Source organism: Megalobrama amblycephala, linkage group LG20, assembly GCF_018812025.1.
Source record: "Megalobrama amblycephala isolate DHTTF-2021 linkage group LG20, ASM1881202v1, whole genome shotgun sequence".
NCBI classification, from domain to species: domain Eukaryota; kingdom Metazoa; phylum Chordata; class Actinopteri; order Cypriniformes; family Xenocyprididae; genus Megalobrama; species Megalobrama amblycephala.
In genome coordinates this window covers 16,439,662-16,459,456 of record NC_063063.1, presented here as the reverse complement: position 1 = coordinate 16,459,456, position 19,795 = coordinate 16,439,662, and the positions used below count along the sequence as shown (strand labels likewise).

The following is a 19,795-nucleotide window of genomic DNA, read 5'->3' as shown; positions in this document are numbered from 1 at the left end:
AATCGAAAGCTTGGCAAACAGCTTTGGAGCTGCATGATGCCCAGGATGCCCGAGAGGCGTTTCAAAGATGGCCGCCGAGTGAAATGACTTGTCTTAAAGGGACTTTGCAACTACCAAAGACTATAGAATAACACAAGACTTGTCACTCATATTGTTTGAATGGGATAAAGTGTAACGCGCAATATGGCGGAATAAGTCCCGCCTTCTAAATAAGAGCCAATCGCCGACTGGTAAAGTCATCGCGTCACTTCAGCGGCCATTAGAATCACCGGTTTCTATAGAAACAGTCAGACGAAGTCTCCGAAGAGACGCGCATTTAGGTCTGCGCATGCACATTAGCTTGATCCAGCCTGAAAAATAGTTTTTTTGTCATGATTCAAGCGTTTAGAAACTAAATTTATGAGCTGGTTGTTGTTAGATTTCATTGGTGATATCAAATATGAAATTTAATCATAAGGTTGGCGAACAGTTTTGGAGAATTTGATGTTTCCCCATTCAAACAGATTGCATGATGCCCAGGATGCCCGAGAGGCGTTTCAAAGATGGCCGCCGAGTGAAATGACTTGTCTTAAAAGGGACTTTGCTACTACTACTACTTTGTGTGTATTCAACGTAGTGACGATGCAAGCTGCCTTTAAAAACACAAGCGAACATAGTGACGAAACACGAACTGCAGAGTAGTTTGTCCGTTTAGGGTTACTGTAGAAACATGCCGGCGCATAATGGCGACTTGACATGGAGGGGGGACCCGCGGTGTATGAAATAGAAATGGCTCTTTCTAAGGTAATAAAAATATAACGGTTCATTATGTAAGGTCTTTATACACCACTGAAAACATAGTTAAGTCTATTATATTGCATTTCTGTCGATAGTTCCTCCCACATTTTACACACTGCACCTTTATTACGTACTTAGACATTTATTGAGATAAAAAAAAAGAAAAGAAAATGGCAACATTGTGGGGAAAACAAAGTTTGCATTTTTAATTTGTTAAAAACAATAATACATGTATTGGCCTTGAGAGTAAAACAAAGCAAACATCTAAAAAAATAGAGAAAAATCACTGCAGTTTTGGCACTAAGCTAAATAATGTTTCTGTTATGTACACTCCCGAATGTAAAACAGAACTAACCATGGTAGAACCTGAAGCCCTTCCTGGCGCTGTGTGTGATTCAGAGAATAATCTAAAGGCTGAGGCTGGAGTAAATTGTGACAGAACAACAAAAACAATCCTGGATTCTGTCACTTGCCAATAAAAAATGGCTCAAAACATGATCCACCCAGCCATAATTCAGTCAAACTACAAACATGCACACTCAAACCGACATGCATATGCATACGCTGCCTTCCACAAACTCGCACAATTCTCACACTAGATCTGGTCAGGCTGTTCTCGCTAGAAGACGCGTCAGTGGTTTATGCATAGATAAATGCATATGTACAATACATAGATGAATACATACACAAATACACCAACACACAGGACAAAAAACAATACCCTGTTACAATGGCAAGTGAGCAGAGAGCTACAGGACAATGTCACAGCAACCTTCCGACGCACATACCACAATAACGTCACAGTACTCAGACTTGCGTCCTCATGTGATGATAAAAAATAGGAGGGCTCAGCCCGAACATATTCTTCATCGACTTACTGATGCCAGTCTAGCGTAGAGCAACCATAGCTAACATTTTTCCAAAGAGGCGCATGCCGCAAGTCGAAAAGAGGCCGTCTCTATATCACTCAACCAAGAATCACATGCTGCTAGCTGTAAAATGTTTAAAGACAACAAAATGCTAAAAGATGAAAAATATTCCAGTGAAATGCAGTGACAATTCTAAACAATGGATTCAGTCGCTGAACTATCTTAACATGCTCAGATCGCTGAGAACCTCTAGTCAAAAGAACATGACGGGGGCTTTGGAGTTGGATTTATGGGGCAACCCATAGGCATTCTGTCCTTCATCACGCAGTTAATGTCAACATAGGATTAGAGAGGGAAAAAAAAAAAATTCTATCTGTACAATAATATTACAGTCTGCAGGCCGTACATCCCTGCGCTGGTAAACCTTAAATATTAAGTATAGTTGAAATGCAAAAATATGGGCTAGATATATACATACAAACAGTACGTACAGAGTATATTCCTAAGTCATTAAAACGCTCGCTTCGTGTGTGTACTCCATACGACTCCTTCATGCCTATACGTGCCTCCTCTGCCCTCCTCTCATCATGGTTTAGTGGGCTCCTGGGTCTGTTCTGCTGTAGATGTTGAGATCCTGAGCGTCTGTGTCCTCCCGTCACACCCTCATGAATGCAGAAGATATTTTACTTGAATATAAAGTAAACAAAGAAATAACTAAAACCTGCAGAAACTCTGTCAACCTGAAACGAGATGTATAAAATATCATCACGTCACAATCATGTAATTAAAGGGTTAGTTCACCCAAAAATTCTGTAAATAATTGCTCACCCTCATGTCATTCCACACCCGCAAGACCTTCGTTCATCTTCTGAACACAAATTAAGATATTTTTGATGAAATCCACGAGCTACGTCAGATCGCCGTCTTGGTATTGGCCGGAGATGTTCACATGAGCAGGATGATGCATACCTGCGATGCTGACGCAAGAGCCAGACAATAATAAGCCGGCATTCTGACGTAGAACCCGGAAGCGATATTAAGGGCGTTCACACAGAACGTGTTTTTCCATTCCAAAGCGCTTCTTTTCCATTGTTTTTCTATGTAAACGCGCTAGACGGACGTGCAAAACCGTTGCGCTCGCGTCTTTTGCAGCGTCTCGCGCATTACACGACGTTCTAAAAACACGGCGCTCAAGTTAAAATCAGTTCAACTTTTAAAAAAATGCGTCTCAAGACCTTACATTTGTTTCCCCATTCTACTGCTCGCGTCTCAAAGCAAAAACGCGTCCTTAGACTTCAAAAATACCTTAATTTGTGTTCCGAAGATGAACGAAGGTCTTACGGATGTGGAACGATCTGAGGGTGAGTAATTAATGAAGAATTTTCTTTTTTGCATGAACTAACCCTTTAAGCCTTTTATAGACTTTGGCAACAGAACATAGTCAAAATCAGTATGGCTATATTTTAAAACCTAATGAGCTGCCAAAATAGACATTATTTATTGGATTCACAGGATTAACTTCCTAGGCAGGCAGTTTGCTTAAATAAGCGTCTTTGTAACATACCAGTCTATGCATAGTAGCAGGGTGACACGAGAAGGTCTGTGAGCACCACGAGCTGGTCGTCCGTGAACTGCTGCTTGTGCTCCAGCCAGTTGTCATGATGAGTACGGCGGAAATTAGACAGAGTCTTTTTCACCGTCATCTAAATCAGACAGAGAGAGGCTTGTATTGATTTTTGTTACATTTAATGGGCCCTAAGAGCGAAGCGCACAGAAGGGACATGGAAAGCAATTGTGTTTGTGGTGACGAGCCGTGTACCTCGATAGGCTGCGTGTCGTTGAGGTGTGCACTGAGGTCCATGAGGAGCTGAGGCATCCAGGTCGGGACATCATACGGGCTGGATAAGATGCAAGCGCTGAGTCCCAGCACTCCCGCGTGACGCCGCACCAGATCTGAGGATAGATGAACGTGGATCAAGTACAGCAAAACATACAGCAAAAATATCTATCTTTTTTCTAAATGCGTTTTTAAATGTCCCTGTAAATTAAAAATGCATATTGTATAGTTTTTTTTTTAATAATAATTTTTTTTTTGTGCTTTTAATAAAATATATAAATATCATTAAAACAAGAAAAATACATCAGAATATCAAAACTGCATAAGATAAAACTTATTTTCAGAAAATAGATATTGAATATACGCTATTATGGAAGCTTGTTTCTGACCTGAAAAAAAAAACATTTTCATCTCACAATTCTAACTTTTATTTAAAAAGATATAAAGTCGCAAATGCGAGTTATAAAGTCAGAATTGTGTGATATAAAGTCACAATTGCATGTTATAATGTCAGTATTGCGAGATATAAACAATTCTGAAAAAAAGTAAAATCTCACAATTCCGATCAAAAGCAATTGCGAGAGAAAAAAAATCAGAATTGTGATTAAGTTGCAACTACCTTTTTTTATTTTTTATTCGGTGATGGAAACAAGCTTCTATACACTACTGTGTAAAAGTTTGGGCACAGTAAGTTTTGTTTTCTTTTTTTTTTTTTTGGAGAAGGACACATTAAATTGATCAAAAGTGTCAGCATCATAGTGTCATAGTATATCGTATAGTATAGACAGTATAGTATTACATTGTTACAAAATATTTTTTACATAAACATGTACATAAATTATAACATTTAATAATTATTGTTTTATTTACAGGCTTTCGTGCCTTTTTGTGACAGGATAAGACAGGGAATGGGACTGGACTCAGATCGTACTTAAACGATTTTGGCTCTTAAATACTGTGGTTATAAAAGCTAATGACACAAACACAGCAGTTACAGCCTTGCATGTGATTAAAGCAGGATCATACCAACTGAAGGAATGGTGTCCATCACAGAGCCCAAGTCTCTTTTCCTCTTTTTGGGCAATCTGGTTTTGCATAGGGCCTCAAAGTGAGTCTGCATGGAGGCATCCATTGCCAAGAAGTTACACTGCAAGAAGCCGCTGAGAGTGGTGGCAGCCATCTCTCTCACCTAAGGCACAGAGATGCAAAGAGATGAAGGTTTAATGAACTAGGGTGCATAAAACTGAATAAATGATGATGCCAGCATGCCAGCGTTGCCCAGAAGGTACCTCCAGCTGCTCATCCTCCAGTAGCCTGATGACCAGTGCTCTTACGTCTTGAACAGCCTGCTCTGTGCTCAGTATGGTGAACAGGTTATAGAACACCATAATCTGGAGGTACGTTAGCACCGAGAATCGTGCATGCCAAGAGCTGCTGCCAGCGATCTGAAAATGTAACAAGAATCTTATGATTCCACAGCAAACAGTTTTCACTAGGACTGGGTGATATTGGTTGATTGGTAAGTAACTATTTTTTTAAATAAATACATTTATAAATAAATTATATAATAATAAAATCTTATTCTTTTTATTGTCATTATTATAGGGTTTTTCAAAAGTCTGAGAGCATTTTATGTTTTCTTATTAAAATGTATTGAATTAATTTTTTTTCATTGCAAATTATAAATTATTAACATAACCACTGTTATTTTTGTATTATGTACATATTAAAATTATATTTATTAATATTGTTAATTAGCTTTTTTCATATTTTCAGTTTTCATTTTAGTGTAATTGTAGTAAATGTGCATTTGTCATTTTTATTAGTTTAACATTTTTATATAGTTTTAATTTTTTACTTCAGTTTTACTTCAGTTTTACTTCAGTTTCAGTAATTTTAGTAGTTACTTAAACTGCAACCAGTTTATAAGGCAATTTTTCTAAATTTCATTTAGGTCTTTTTAGGATTTTTATCAAATATTTATTTTATTTTCAGTTTATTTCAATTACTGACAACCATTTTTATTTCAATTACTGACAACCATTTTTAATAGTTTTAGTTCAATTACTGACAACCATTTTTAAGTTTCAGCTCAAAATACCCCACAGATCATTTATCATCATTTTCTTGTCAAATTTGCCCCTATTTGAGTATGAGCAAAAATGCGCCGTTTTATGTGTCCCTTTAAATGCAAATGAGCTGCTGATTCCGAGTTGATTCAACTAATCGACTAGCATGTGCTGTCATGTTAATCTTTTGTGCAAATCTAGCGTTGAATTGACCCTTGTTTGTGAAGCAGTCTGGCGTAAAATAACGGCATGGCAACAACACTCTTATAGTAAAACAGAATTCGTTAAAAGAAAATATCTCCCTTTGCATTGAACTTTGAGCGTTGTAACTTTGCAGATGTTGTTTATGCTCTAAAAGCAACATTACACACTAACTAAAATTCAAAAGTGAAATCAACCACCCCTTTAAAAAAAGCAGACTTAATATCTATTTTGGGTCTTAATTATGTAATTCATTCCGATTGACATGGTTACGTGACGTCGATTCTGATGAAAAATGAGTCAAATTCAGCCTTCAAACTGACGTCCTGTTATGTGGGGTTGTGTCTAGCATCGCTGAGGCCTCACCTCATGTAGCACCGCCAGAACCAGAGGGATCTGCTCAGGATAGAGGAGACCCTGAGACATGAGGGACAGACACGTCTTTGCATCTCTCTTCAGCTCATCATAGCTGTCATCATTTTCTACGGGAGCAATCTGTAGATGGAGAGAAAAAGTCAGCAATCCACTTAAGAGCACTCCACACAAATGGATAAAAGATGAGATACAAAGAGCACACAATAAGATAGAGATATAGAGAGAGTATCTGAAACCTTAAAAAGCAGAGGCAGCAGCTGTAGTTGCTGAGGTACTGGAGTAGAGAAGGAGCGCCCCGCACTGGCCATCAGCCACTTCAGAACCGTTTTGAGGAGTCTAATGGCCTGTGTCCTCTCGTCCTGCTCTCCCACTCCGTTCTCTTCCACCACGTGGTTCTGGATCTCCTCGTCCCCCTCAATCAGGGGCTTCAGCTGAGACAAGATCCTTTCGGTAAACTCAGCAATGTGTGGGGACTTGGTAGGCTGAGTGTACGGCAGTGTGACATCAATCATGAAAATGTACGTCAGCACGCTGCAAGTGAAGAAATCATGACGACAGAATCAGTGGAACTGCCAGTGTATTTTTAGACTACAGTGACCGCTCTGAGCTCAAACGCAGACATACCTGCCGATGCGCTCTCTCACATTCTTATAAACCTGAGTGAGTTTGGGCTCCAGGTAACTCAGCAATCTGTGTAGCAGCTCTGGGACCCTCCACTCCTGCTGTGCCAGACCACCCTGCAGAACATACAGGTGGCTACAAAGAGAGATAGAGACCATCAGGGTAAATATCAGGTATGCATTTAAAGCCTTAATGATGTCAAAATTGGCCCATGAACCTAAACACAATATACACTTACCAGGCATCTACAAACGATCCACCTTCCCCACTGAGAGGACACTCCATCAGCATCTCGAGAAGCCAGTAGAGCTTTCGTGGATCTCGGCTCTCCTGAAAACATCAAACACCAACAGTTAGTTGTTCTCATAGCTTCTATAGAAATTAAAGGGTTAGTTCACCCAAAAATGAAAATAATGTCATTTATTACTCACCCTCATTCCGTTCCACACCTGTAAGACCCGTAATTAAGATATTTTTGTTGAAATCCGATGGCTCAGTGAGGCCTCCATAGCCAGCAATGACAGTTCCTCTCTCAAGATCCATTAATGTACTAAAAACATATTTAAATCAGTTCATGTGAGTACAGTGGTTCAATAATATTATAAAGCGACGAGAATATATTTGGTGCAAAAAAACAAAATAACGACTTATTTAGTGATGGCCGATTTCAAAACACTGCTTCAGGAAGCTTCGGAGTGTTATGATTCTTCCGTGTCGAATCATGATTCGGATGTCATTCGCGTGTCAAAATGCCAAACTGCTGAAATCACATGACTTTGGCGCTTCGAACCGCAGACTCGACATGCTGATTCATAACGCTCCGAAGCTTCCTGAAGGTGCGTTTTGAAATCGGCCATCACTATATAAGTGTTTTTTTTTTTTTGTTTTTTTTTGGCGCACCAAAAATATTCTCGTCGCTTTATAATATTAATATTGAACCAATGTACTCACATGAACTGATTTAAATATGCTTTTAGTACATTAATGGATCTTGAGAGAGGAAATGTCATTGCTCCCTATGCAGGCCTCACAGAGCCATCGGATTTCAACAAAAATATCTTAATGTGTGTTCCAAAGATTAACGAAGGTCTTACGGGTGTAGAACGACATGAGGGTGAGTAATAAATGACAGAATTTTCATTTTTGGGTGAACTAACCCTTTAAAGGGTCACATAAATTATGGTATATACAGTATATATGTTCACCAAGGCTGCATTTATTTGATCAAAAATACAGTAAAAACAGCATATTTTTTTTATTTTAGTGTATTTTACATTTCTGTTTATTCAAATAATGGCAAGGCTGAATTTTCAGCAGCCATTACTCCAGTCTTTAGTGTCACATGATCCTTCAGAAATCATTTTAAAATGCTGATTTGGTGTTAAAGAAACATTTCTTATTATCAATGGTGAAAACAGTTGTGCTGCTTAATGTTTGCGCATATATAAAAATAAAAATAAATATGTAAGTGCTGTCAAATGATTTATCGTATCCAAAATAAGTTTGTTTACAAAATGTTCATGTACTCTGTATATTTGTTATGTGTATATATAAATACACACATACATGAATGTATATGTAAATACACACATTTTACATGAATTTATGTAATAAATATTTATACATGTACATGTATATTATATATATATAATTAAAATTATATATAAATAAATATTTTTATATATAATAATATATTTTTGTTAAATACATACATGCGTGTGTATATATATATATATATATATATATATATATATATATATATATATATATATATATATATATATATATATATATATATATATATATATACACACAATAAACATACACAGTACACACACAACTGTTTTTTTATTTTGGACGTGATTAATCACGATTAATCATTTGACAGCACATATATATATATATATATATATATATATATATATATATATATATATATATATATATATATATATATATAGATAGATAGATAGATAGATAGATAGATAGAGATAGTAAAGATCTGTGACACATACGCAGGCAGTTGCCACACAGGTACCCCAGTCAGCATAGGTCTCAACAGTAATATTGGACAGTGCTGTTCGCATCAAAGGAATCAGGAATTTCCATAATGCCTCCACCTGTGTGTGTGAGAGAGAGGGGTTTCAAACATGAATGTGGCAAAACATCTCAGTGGCTCCCTAATTTTAGCGTATCCCTCGTACTTGCAGCGGGGCTCACCTTCCCAAAGCTCCAGTGCTTGCTGCCTCTAACCAGGCCTGCAATGATCTCAGCCACACAGCGCTGGGTGCTCTCATGAGAGTCATTTGCCAGCCGCTCCATATGAGGCTTTAGAACAGGCAGGAAGGCATCACTGTAGTTCCGGAAAAGTCCCTGTGGGCGTTGAATGAGAAAGCAAGCCATCTGTATTTTGTAATAATTCGTACAGCAGGTGAGAGAGGCAGGTTTATGAGCTGGTTAAAATGCAGAGATTTGCAAAGGTAGATGTGGCTGGGAGCACAATTGTATTTACTGCTCTCTACAAATCATTTACTAAATGCGTCCTCAACATTCTGTGCGATCTCTCGGTTTGGGAATTACAGCAGGGGAAACTGCAACAAAACTGCTGAAATCAGTGAGCATAAACAGGATGATAACGATCCAATAAATGCTCAATTTTAAATGTTTTCTCTTTGCTGAGAACCCAAAAATAGAAGCCAGGGGAATTATGTGGGGATTGGACATATCCTTTCAACTATCTTAATGTGCTTATGTATGCACTCTAGTGCAGAGGACACTGTAAGCAAATGTCCAGGACAAACAGTGGCTTGTTAACAGGATGTACAGGCACATCTAAAAATACTTCTACAGCTTACATCAAGGCCATTGAACATATTTTAATTAGAGCCGGGTATGAAACACATCACAATGCAAAAAACATTGCACAACACATTGCAATGTATCATGATATAATTATTGGGTTGTGAATGAAACATGTAAAAGAGAAAGTGAATATGCATTTTTTAAATCCATCTCATGGTGTTCGCTTCACATCTCTGACCACACGGATTGCAGAGTTTACACAGTAAAATGACCTGAACTGTAGGAAATATGAATGAATGCACATCAATAAGTAAAGAAAATTGATTGAATGAAGGAGCAAAATCAATGCAAAATTGAGAGAAAAATATTTGCAGGTTAGATTATATTTTACTATTTAATATAACAAAATTGTCTCAGTTTCATTGTAATTTAAACTATTTTGTTGATTTCTAACCAAGTGCTAAACTGTACTTTTATTTCCACTATCATGATTATTGTCTTAGGATGCTGGTACCTTGAAGAGACAGAAGCGACGAGGATTGAACTTGTCTTTGCCCTTTCGGTCCTCAAGGGACAGGAACTCAATGAGCTGTTTGATGAACATGGGGTCTGTGAAATGGTCATAGATGATGCGTTCCCTCTGTTAGGAAATGAATGTTTAGTATACATGGTTACAAGTTCGGCAGTAAAACAAAATTTAGTGAAGTACGGTTGAGATCTGTCCATGTATACCTCACTCATGTTCTCAGCTGCAAGATCTTTGGGCTGCTCTGCTGCTGGGGCATATACCATCAACTTCCTATGAGCAAAGAAACAGAGAGTGAGGAAAAAAGGCTGGAAGCACAGATTTAGAGTGAATCATACAGTGATCAGAGGCTGACAGGGTTTACTTTGGCCAGCAGTAGTAGCCCCAGTGTGTCTTTTCTACAAAGCAGAAATTGTCCCAGTCCTGCTGGGTTTTCGGCAGGCTGTCATTGTGGTACTGAAGCCAGTCGTTCCCCAGCCTGTCTCCTGCCACCAGCCCCTCCGGCTCGGTTACCCCACCTGCAAAGCACCACATGTGTAATTAGCTCCTTCCACAGATACTGAAACCTTGCAGATGGACCAACAGATGGATGTGAATTGTAATTTAATCATCTCCTCATTTAATTGTACTATTTATTTGTTTTCACAGGGATGTTTACTCACTTATATCACAAGGACTAACAGGTACTTTCTTGCGTGGTCTCTTCAGCTGTTTCAGTATGCCTGCCATAGCGGCAATCGCCATCTATATCAGCAAGCATTGGAAGCAAAACCAATTAATATAAACATTACACAATGGTTTTAAATATATAATAGAGTACCATACACTACCATTCAAAAGTTTGGGTATTTAAGTATTTTTTAAATTAATAATTTTATTCAGAAAGATCCATTAAATTGATCAAAAGTGACAGTAAAGACATTTAGTCGTCCAAAAAACGACTAAAAATGCTGTAGTTGCCAGTAGTTGGCGATATCACTTTGTAAACAAACACTACACGTTTATACACTGAACACATAATACGCATGACGTCACCGTTTTCACAAATTCACGTTTTTGTAATTTACACGGAGACGATAACAGAATCATTTTCAAAAATTGCACTTTGAAACCCATTTTCAAAAGTTCGCATTTTCAGGCCCCCAAAACACACAAGTTTCGTGTCATGTAAACAGTCCCTTAGAATGATTTCTAAAGGATCATGTGACACTGAAGACTATTACTGTGATGGCAAAGCTGAATTTTCAGAAGCCAATACTCCAGAAAATTCACCTATTCTTATTCTGTGACAACTTATTTACATTATGTGATTTTTCTTTTAAGTTGTGTACATTTTGGGACTTTTTTTTTTAGAAAACAAAAGGGGTCTATCCATAAAGGAGTAAAAAAAATTAAGCTCAATATCTCAAAACTGCTCAGAATGCAGATATTACCTTATAATTTCAAGGTGGTGATTTAAATATAAAACAGTTAGTTTGAATTATAGTATTATTTCACAATATTTTTGGTTTTTACTGTATTTTGATCAAATAAATGCAGCTGTAGTGATCATAAGAGCATTTTTTTTTTTTTTTTTTTTAATCTTTCTGACCCCAAACCTTTGAACGGTAGTATATGTTGGAACAGGTTGGAGCTAATGCTACAGGAATAGATAAACCACTGATATATATGAATTGAATATAAATTAACAAAATAACAGCATTCTACCAACCTTGCGAACAACAAGTGCATCATGGTTGAGGCTCTGTACAAAGAAGAGCACCGCAGGAGCTGGGAGAGGATAGTCATCTCTTAGCAGTAGAGACAGGAAGCCAATAGCAATGTGCTCAAACTTCCAAGGCCTGATGACACATAAAATGACATTCACAAATGAGTGAAGTTTTTATGTGTCCAGTTTTGTAAAAACAATGTAGCACTTTTAAACATTTAATACTTACAAATCCCTGTCATTCAGACATTCCAACAGATCTCTCACAAGCTTTTCATACTTTCTGGAAGAGGGAACAGCAAAGATTTACCACACCATGTTAAATGAGTAGTAAATGTAAGTCTGTATGTGTGTAGCACTTACTGCTCAGCATCCTGGTTTTTGTCTTGTTGAAGTGCCAGCCCTTGCTCCAGTTCCTGGTCTGTGGGAGTGCCCAAGTGTGGAATGGGTTGGCTTGAATCGGTGATGCACCGGCCTAGAAGAACCGCACTCTCAGGTACCTACAGATTCATCCAGGGAAACGCGAGTCTTACGAAACAACATTGCTGTAGTTTTACACCATACACATCAAAAAGTTCCATTGTTAATTGTCAAAGGTGTTGCGATGTATGAAGCACAGCACACACAGAAATCACTTTTATACCTAGCAGATTATCAGCATAGCAAATTTGTTGACCAACTTGAACCCTTTGTGAAACCTGCATGGGGAAATCTTTTCCCACTTAAGCGAAATTCCAGATCACATGGATTTCTATAGAAATAATTAGATTTTGAACAGTAAATATGACTGCATCTGAAAGGTGAAATCGAAGAATTAAAGGGATAGTTCACCCAAAAATGAAAATTTGATGTTTATCTGCTTACCCCCAGCGCATCCAAGATGTAGGTGACTTTGTTTCTTCAGTAGAACACAACCGTTGCCGTCTGTCAGTCAAATAATGCGACACACTGATGTCCTAAGACATGAAACGATCGGTTTGTGCGATAAATCGAACAGTATTTATATAATTTTTTAACTCTAATACACCACTATGTCCAACCGCGTTCAGCATTCGCTTAGTGATGTCTGATCGCGCTCTGACAGCGGCAGTGATGTCTCGCGCATATACTTCAATGAGAGCGAGACATCACTGCCGCTGTCAGAGCGCGATCAGACATCACTAAGCGAATGCTGAACGCGGTTGGACATAGTGGTGTATTAGAGTTAAAAAATGATAGAAATACTGTTCGGTTTATCACACAAACCGATCGTTTCGTGTCTTAGGACATCAATGTGTCGTCACGAGCCGCAGGGTTTAATTTGGATTTGTCTATGCAAGTTTTATTTACTCTTATAGTAGAAGTTCCCATCCACTAGCATTATTTGACTGACAGACGGCAACGGTTGCAGTTAAAAATCATCATTTGTGTTCTACTGAAGAAACAAAGTCACCTACATCTTGGATGCGCTGGGGGTAAGCAGATAAACATCAAATTTTCATTTTTGGGTGAACTATCCCTTTAACTGACTTAACGACATTTCGAACAAAATCAGACCAAAACGAAGTTCGTTCGTTTTGTGTTCATTTTGGGAGTTCGAAACAGCTTGCCAAAGCGAAAAGTTCGCTCCTGCCACAAAATACCTTTGTACTACCCTTGGTCCGTAACGATAATATAATAGGTGTGCGCGCTGAGGCTTTCTATAAAAAATGCTTGCTGTTTTATCATTTTTGTTGCGTTTGTTTTATTACTGAGAGGAAAGCTTGCAGCACATATTTACATATTCATCTAAACGCTGCTTTCAGCAATGTGAGTGCCGTCAGATGTTTGATAACAGTATATCGCTGCTCATGTATATCGAACTTCATTTTACCCATAAACAAAGAAAGAAAAAGAACTTTGCCCGTAAGTATATCGGGTCCTTAAGAGTCTGAATGACACGCTGAAGTACAAAAATGTACAAAATGTACAAAAACAGGTGATGCTGCTTACAGTAAAATCGATGCCGATGGTTTCGTACTGCCGGTGGACTTTGTCTGCGAGGTCATCGAAGAGTCTGACGATGGATGGCTTCTCTAGGGACATAGCTGAGCTGAGGCCTGAGCGCACTATGGCCGGCCATGTCTGAGCGATGCAGTCCCAGTCATGTAAGTTAGCAAGGCACACTCCACAATGGTTTCCAAGCAAGCAGTACAGTGCCCCCTACAGCACAATGAGATAAAAACAATGGTTTCAAGTCAATAAAATAAATTAACAAATGAAGCAGGTGCTAATTCTAGAAAGTGAAAATTATAGATTGTAGACCTTGAACTGCTGTTGGGTGACATCAGTTCGTGTAGGCTCCAGTAGCTCCAGGACACGAGGAGTAATGTCTCTGCAGCAGAAGTTATAGGTGCCCAAAGCTGTGAACAACACATTTTGGGCCTTGCTACGGACCTGAAGGGCCAAAAAAAAAAAAAAGATGTTCAGAAATACATATAAAATAAAGGGTAAAATTTGGTGGATGTGGAATCAAGACCTGGCTGTAGGTGCTGGTGGAAAGACGCAAAAGGTCCCTCAACAGGTCCTGATGAACAGTCTTGTATTCACACCCCTCGACCAACAACTTTCGCATCTAAAAGTGGAGAGCAAGAAAAAAAAAAATTAAACTTCCAACTAGGTGAGTTGCAATATACTAGTATTGACGATCATAATAATCTATCATGTTAAAGGTGCCCTAGATTGTTTTTTTACAAGATGTAATATAAGTCCTAGGTGTCCCCTGAATGTGTCTGTGAAGTTTCAGCTCAAAATACCCCATAGATTTTTTTTTATTAATTTTTTTATCTGCCTATTTTGGGGCATCATTAACTATGCACTGATTTTTTCAGCACGGCCCCTTTAAGAGATGCGCTCCCTCTGCCCCACGAGCTCTCGACTATATATACACATCGCATAAACAAAGTTCACACAGCTAATATAACCCTCAAATGGATCTTTACAAGATGTTCGTCATGCATGCTGTATGCATGCTTCGAATTATGTGAGTAAAGTATTTATTTAGATGGTTACGTTTGATTCTGTGTGAGTTTGAGGCTATGCTCTGTGGCTAAAGCTAACATTACACACTGTTGGAGAGATTTATAAAGAATGAAGTTGTGTTTATGCATTATACAGACTGCACGTGTTTAAAAATGAAAATAGCAACGACTCTCGTCTCCGTGAATACAGTAAGAAACTATGGTAACTTTAACCACATTTAACAGTATATTAGCAACATGCTAATGAAACATTTAGAAAGACAATTTACAAATATCACTAAAAAATCATGATATCATGGATCATGTCAGTTATTATTGCTCCATCTGCCATTTTTCGCTGTTGTTCTTGCTTGCTTACCTTGTCTGTGCACAGATCCAGCCGTTAATACTGCCTTTCCTTGTCTAATGCGTCGAATGGGCTGGCATTATGCAAATATTGGGGTCATACATATTAATGATCCCGACTGTTACGTAACAGTCGGTGTTATGTTGAGATCCGAGTGTTTTCCGGAAGTCTTTTAAACAAATGAGATTTACATAAGGAGGAGGAAACAATGGGGTTTGAAACTCAATGTATGTCTTTTCCATGTACTGAACTCTTGTTATTCAACTATGCCGAGGTAAATTCAAATTCTGATTCTAGGGCACCTTTAAAGCTACACATAGTACCAATTCGTACATGATCCAGCGCCAGTAGTAACTATATGATAGTCACTCCAACACAAAAAAGTGGCAATACTGCACATTAATGTTGCTTGCCACCCGTCATAAAAGAATACAATGGTGCAGTGATTCAAAATGTTGGTCCACTGGCCAAACAGCCGCAAACACAAGATAGTTAAAAATGAATTTGTTTCTTTTTTTTTTTACTTCAATTTTTTTTTTTAGATATCACCATAATATTGTTCTTGTGAAATCTTTTGGCCACGATAATAGTGCAGTGAAAATGTAATATTGTGACAGCCCTACTATTATACAGGGTACCCCCAGGATCCTCCAAATGAAATTCAAGGCTTTTTAAGACCTTTTTAATACCATTTTAAATGAAATTCAATGCCAACTTCGTACCCATTCTGACAGAAGTATGAGGGGAAAATGTCAAATCTGTATAAATTTTGAACCCTAGAAAATAATTAATTCGGCATATATTTTTATACCTATACTATAAATATTTTATTTACCATAGGCCTACTAAATGTAAACAGCAGTGTCTCTCTCATTGTTACAGAGTGTAATATAATTATATAGGCTAATACTATGATGTAATTGATTTAATACTACTAATGTAATTGATGTTATACTACTAATATACTAATATAATACTACTAATATAATACTATTAATTGCAATAGTCTGGTGCAACTTCTCACATCCAACAAGGTGCATGGAATAAAAAAAATAGTAATTTAGGAACAAAACCAGCAACACTCATAGATGCCATGGAGGGGTCAGAAATAAACAAAAAACTGAAGCTATATATATCAACTTTATTTTGCCAAAAAATAAAAATCTCTCATTGTTATTAGTTTTTAATATTTAGTGAAAGTAGGCTGTTTTCCTTTACTTCATGCTAGCTTAAATAAAATTAAAATCTTGCACTGAACAACACTGTACAGAACAAATACAACCCTTGAATACATTTGTACACTCTTCTGTTTCTTGACATGGTAGCATCGGACGCGTTTCGGTGATTTAAAACGACGCTCGTGACTTAAAGTCGAGTGCTTTTACTGTAATTTAGGCAAGCGCGCTCATAATAGAAGCGACGCGGTTGAGAGCGCGGCTGATGGTTGCATAGCAACGACAGACGCCACGGGAGCGAAAGCGCATTGGAAAGAAGGAGAATACCGGCGCGGCCGCGTATGTGACGCGTACTAGAGAATAATAATTATAATAATAATAATAATTTAGCGGGCCGGATTATGTTTTATTTTTGAGATCAGTTGCGGGCCGGCAGTTTGAGACCACTGGACTAGACTATCACAGAACGCTGACACAATCAGCAACCCAATGATGATTTTCATTCAATCCGAGCACAGATATTGACTCGTATTACTCGTATAATACTCGTACTCGGCAGAAGTGCTTTATCAGTACCGGATACTCGTTTCAGCCGAGTATCCGGCTCATCTCTAGTAATTTACCTCACTTGCCTAGTAACCATAGTAACGGGTGCGCGAGCTTTCGCACTTACTGCTATGACGTGGAGCGCGAGGTGCACTCAACATTACGCTGCATGAATTTTTAATTAGCCTACACTAGTAACAGTTCATTTTGTTACGGTATGAACTTAATCCTAGGAAAAGTTAAAAAATAAAAAAAATAAAAATAAGACCTTTGTAACGAAATCCAAGACTTTGTATACCAAATTCAAGGCTATTAAGGCCTTAATTTTAGATTATCAAATTTAAGACTTTTTCAATGCTTTTAAGACCCGGCGGGTACCCTGATTATATGTCAATTCCCTATGCCAGGTTATTAGCATTGGCTCCTACCTCATGCTGAAGAAGAACTCTGTCAATCAGAAGAGCTCGGATGTGCTGTTTCTTCCCATGAAGCTGGAGAGAATAAGAAGATTCATAAGACAATTATATAAATTGCAAATACAAAATGCCACAGGAGATTTCTCAGGCCCAATTACACACCCTATTCTCCATAGACTTCTTCACCAGGGTAAAACTCTTCCAACGAGAGTCAAACTCGTGTTTGTGGGAACCTTTGAAGTGCATTAAGTCACTGATGATCTAAGGGAGATAAACAAGTGTTAAACCCAGAAACTTCAATGACTAATAAATGCTATATGATCCGATACAATTAACAGCCTAATAAGCAATGATCTATTCATTTTGCTCAAACATCTACCGCGCTCACCTTGATAATGGAGAAAAGGGATTTGGTGTCATCCTCTGAGCGCTCCAGAATGTAATCTACAAAAAAGAATTAGAAGATGCATGGGGTGACTGTCTCAAGAATTATGGGTAATTATGGTGTAGTTTAAGTGAGTTTTGTGTGCAGATAGGTGTGGTAAATGAGGAGCACTCACGAAGCAACTGTCTCATCACTTTACAGATGGCCTCACGGTAGTTCTCTCTGGACTTATCTGAAGAAATATCAGCAATGCCTTACTGCGACGCTCTTAACTGTACATTCATCACAACAACACGAAACACAACAGGTTTCATAAGCAGTTTCACTATGAACCAGTTGTGGCTTACCATAGTCAACACCAATGTACAGCTTTGTTTCCTCCAAACTAACCATGCTGGGAACACTACAAAGAAGAGAACGAAAAAAAAATATATATATAAAAAATAAAAATTATATTCATACTGAAGTACTACCATTTTAACAGTTGGGGTCGGAAAGATGTTTTTGAAAAGTCTCACCAAGGCTGCATTTATTTTATCAACAATACAGCACAAACAGTAATATTGTGAAATATTATTAGAATTTAAAATAATGATTTTTTTATTTTAATGCATCTAAAAATGTAATTTATTCCTGTAAATAAACCATTACTCCAGTCTTCAGTGTGACATACTTCAGAAAACTTTAAGAAACATTTCTTATTATCAATGTTAAAAACAGTTGTGCTGCTTAATTTTTTTGTGGAAACCATGATATATGTTTTCTTTTAGGATTCTTTGATGAATTAAAGTTCAAAAGAACAACATTTATCTGACATAGAAATCTTTTGCAACATTCTAAATGTCTATCACTTTTGACCAATATTCTTTACCTTACTGACTTTAAACCTTTGAATGGTATATATTTTAAATACGTTTAACAATTAAATGCAAAACTTTAAATAATCATGATTTAATCAGTGCTGTGTATCTATTTGCACATCCACTGTTTAGAGGGAACATTGTTCTATATCTCAGTGGGTTATAGGACTTACAGGCCGCTGACTGTGGTTCCATCAAGAGGGGGCAGCATGCTGCCAGCACCCAGCAAACAGTGCTGAACTATACACAGACTCTGAAGAACATCATCTCTGTTCAAAAAGCAGAAATAAGAATAATAAATTACGTTTTTTTTTTTTTTCTCTTTACCATTATTACAGAGTGCACTTTTGACCTCTGACCTGCTCATGTCCTGTTCTCCCTGTGCGTATCTCTGCAGGCGCTGGAGCTCGGGCTGCAGCAGCAGGTCCAGAACATAGAACACAAATGCCGTCTCTTCTGTGCTTGGAACATGCCAGCGAATGTCCAGGTGCCACAGGTCCCCTGGACGACCCCAGTCCTGTGCAAAGAATAAGAAAGGAGGATGAGAAAACTCATAGGATCAACAATGATCCAATACATTTGAGAAAACAGAAAAGGCTTGTGTGATCAAAAGTCTACACATATATTGTACACATTTGTAGTACCTTGATGGGCAAGTACTCTTGCAGGGGTCTGTTGAAGCCACCAGGCACACTGCAGTAGTCTGTGGGGTAGGTGAGCGCTGTGGAACGCAGGATATGGTGCAGCAGGTTGCAGGCCAGCGTGTAGCCCTGCTTACAGCGCAACCGCAGGGTCAGCTGCAGAGTCTGCACCAGCTGTGCGCGGTATGGGAGGAGCTTTTCTCCATCCACACGAGTCACCTAAAGATCAGTGAGAGACTGTGAGATACACAACAATCATTTTCTAGTGGCTGTCTTGTAAGGTGACTGATTTGAAGCACTTTTTGTAGGCACTGTCTCCATTTATGCTCCATTAATACTTCCCATCGAAAGTGCATGTGAGACAAACTTCAGTTTAGTTGAATTTAATTTAAAGGGATAGACCACCCAAAAATTAATATTCTGTCATCATTTACTGACCCTAATGTTGTGGCAAAGCTGTATGACATTCTTTCTTCTGCTGAACATAAAAGAATATATTTTGAAGAATGTTGGTAACCGTTTGTTCCCATTGACGTATTTTTACATGGACAAAAATACAATGGAAGCCGTATTTTTACAATAGCGAAAAATGGCAGATGGAGCAATAATAACACATAATAAGACATGATCCATGATTACATG

At 38.0% G+C, this 19,795-nt stretch overlaps 1 protein-coding gene across 1 annotated transcript in view; it reads right to left on the bottom strand.

Annotated features, from left to right (window-relative positions):
- Window positions 1–959: 959 nt before the first annotated feature.
- The window catches only part of psme4b (proteasome activator subunit 4b), a 37,788-nt gene continuing 18,952 nt past the window's right edge, over window positions 960–19,795 (bottom strand). Inside the window, 29 exon segments of the mRNA XM_048171670.1 lie at window positions 960–2,386; window positions 3,211–3,349; window positions 3,466–3,599; window positions 4,510–4,672; window positions 4,773–4,928; window positions 6,120–6,248; window positions 6,365–6,659; window positions 6,753–6,884; window positions 6,988–7,079; window positions 8,765–8,869; window positions 8,970–9,122; window positions 10,066–10,191; window positions 10,284–10,350; window positions 10,442–10,595; window positions 10,740–10,821; window positions 11,789–11,918; window positions 12,015–12,068; window positions 12,149–12,285; window positions 13,757–13,966; window positions 14,069–14,200; window positions 14,283–14,378; window positions 17,280–17,342; window positions 17,430–17,528; window positions 17,656–17,711; window positions 17,828–17,884; window positions 18,000–18,055; window positions 18,686–18,781; window positions 18,872–19,029; window positions 19,157–19,372. Of these exon segments, the coding sequence (XP_048027627.1) occupies window positions 3,215–3,349; window positions 3,466–3,599; window positions 4,510–4,672; window positions 4,773–4,928; window positions 6,120–6,248; window positions 6,365–6,659; window positions 6,753–6,884; window positions 6,988–7,079; window positions 8,765–8,869; window positions 8,970–9,122; window positions 10,066–10,191; window positions 10,284–10,350; window positions 10,442–10,595; window positions 10,740–10,821; window positions 11,789–11,918; window positions 12,015–12,068; window positions 12,149–12,285; window positions 13,757–13,966; window positions 14,069–14,200; window positions 14,283–14,378; window positions 17,280–17,342; window positions 17,430–17,528; window positions 17,656–17,711; window positions 17,828–17,884; window positions 18,000–18,055; window positions 18,686–18,781; window positions 18,872–19,029; window positions 19,157–19,372 (3,483 nt within the window). The 3' untranslated portion in view covers window positions 960–2,386; window positions 3,211–3,214.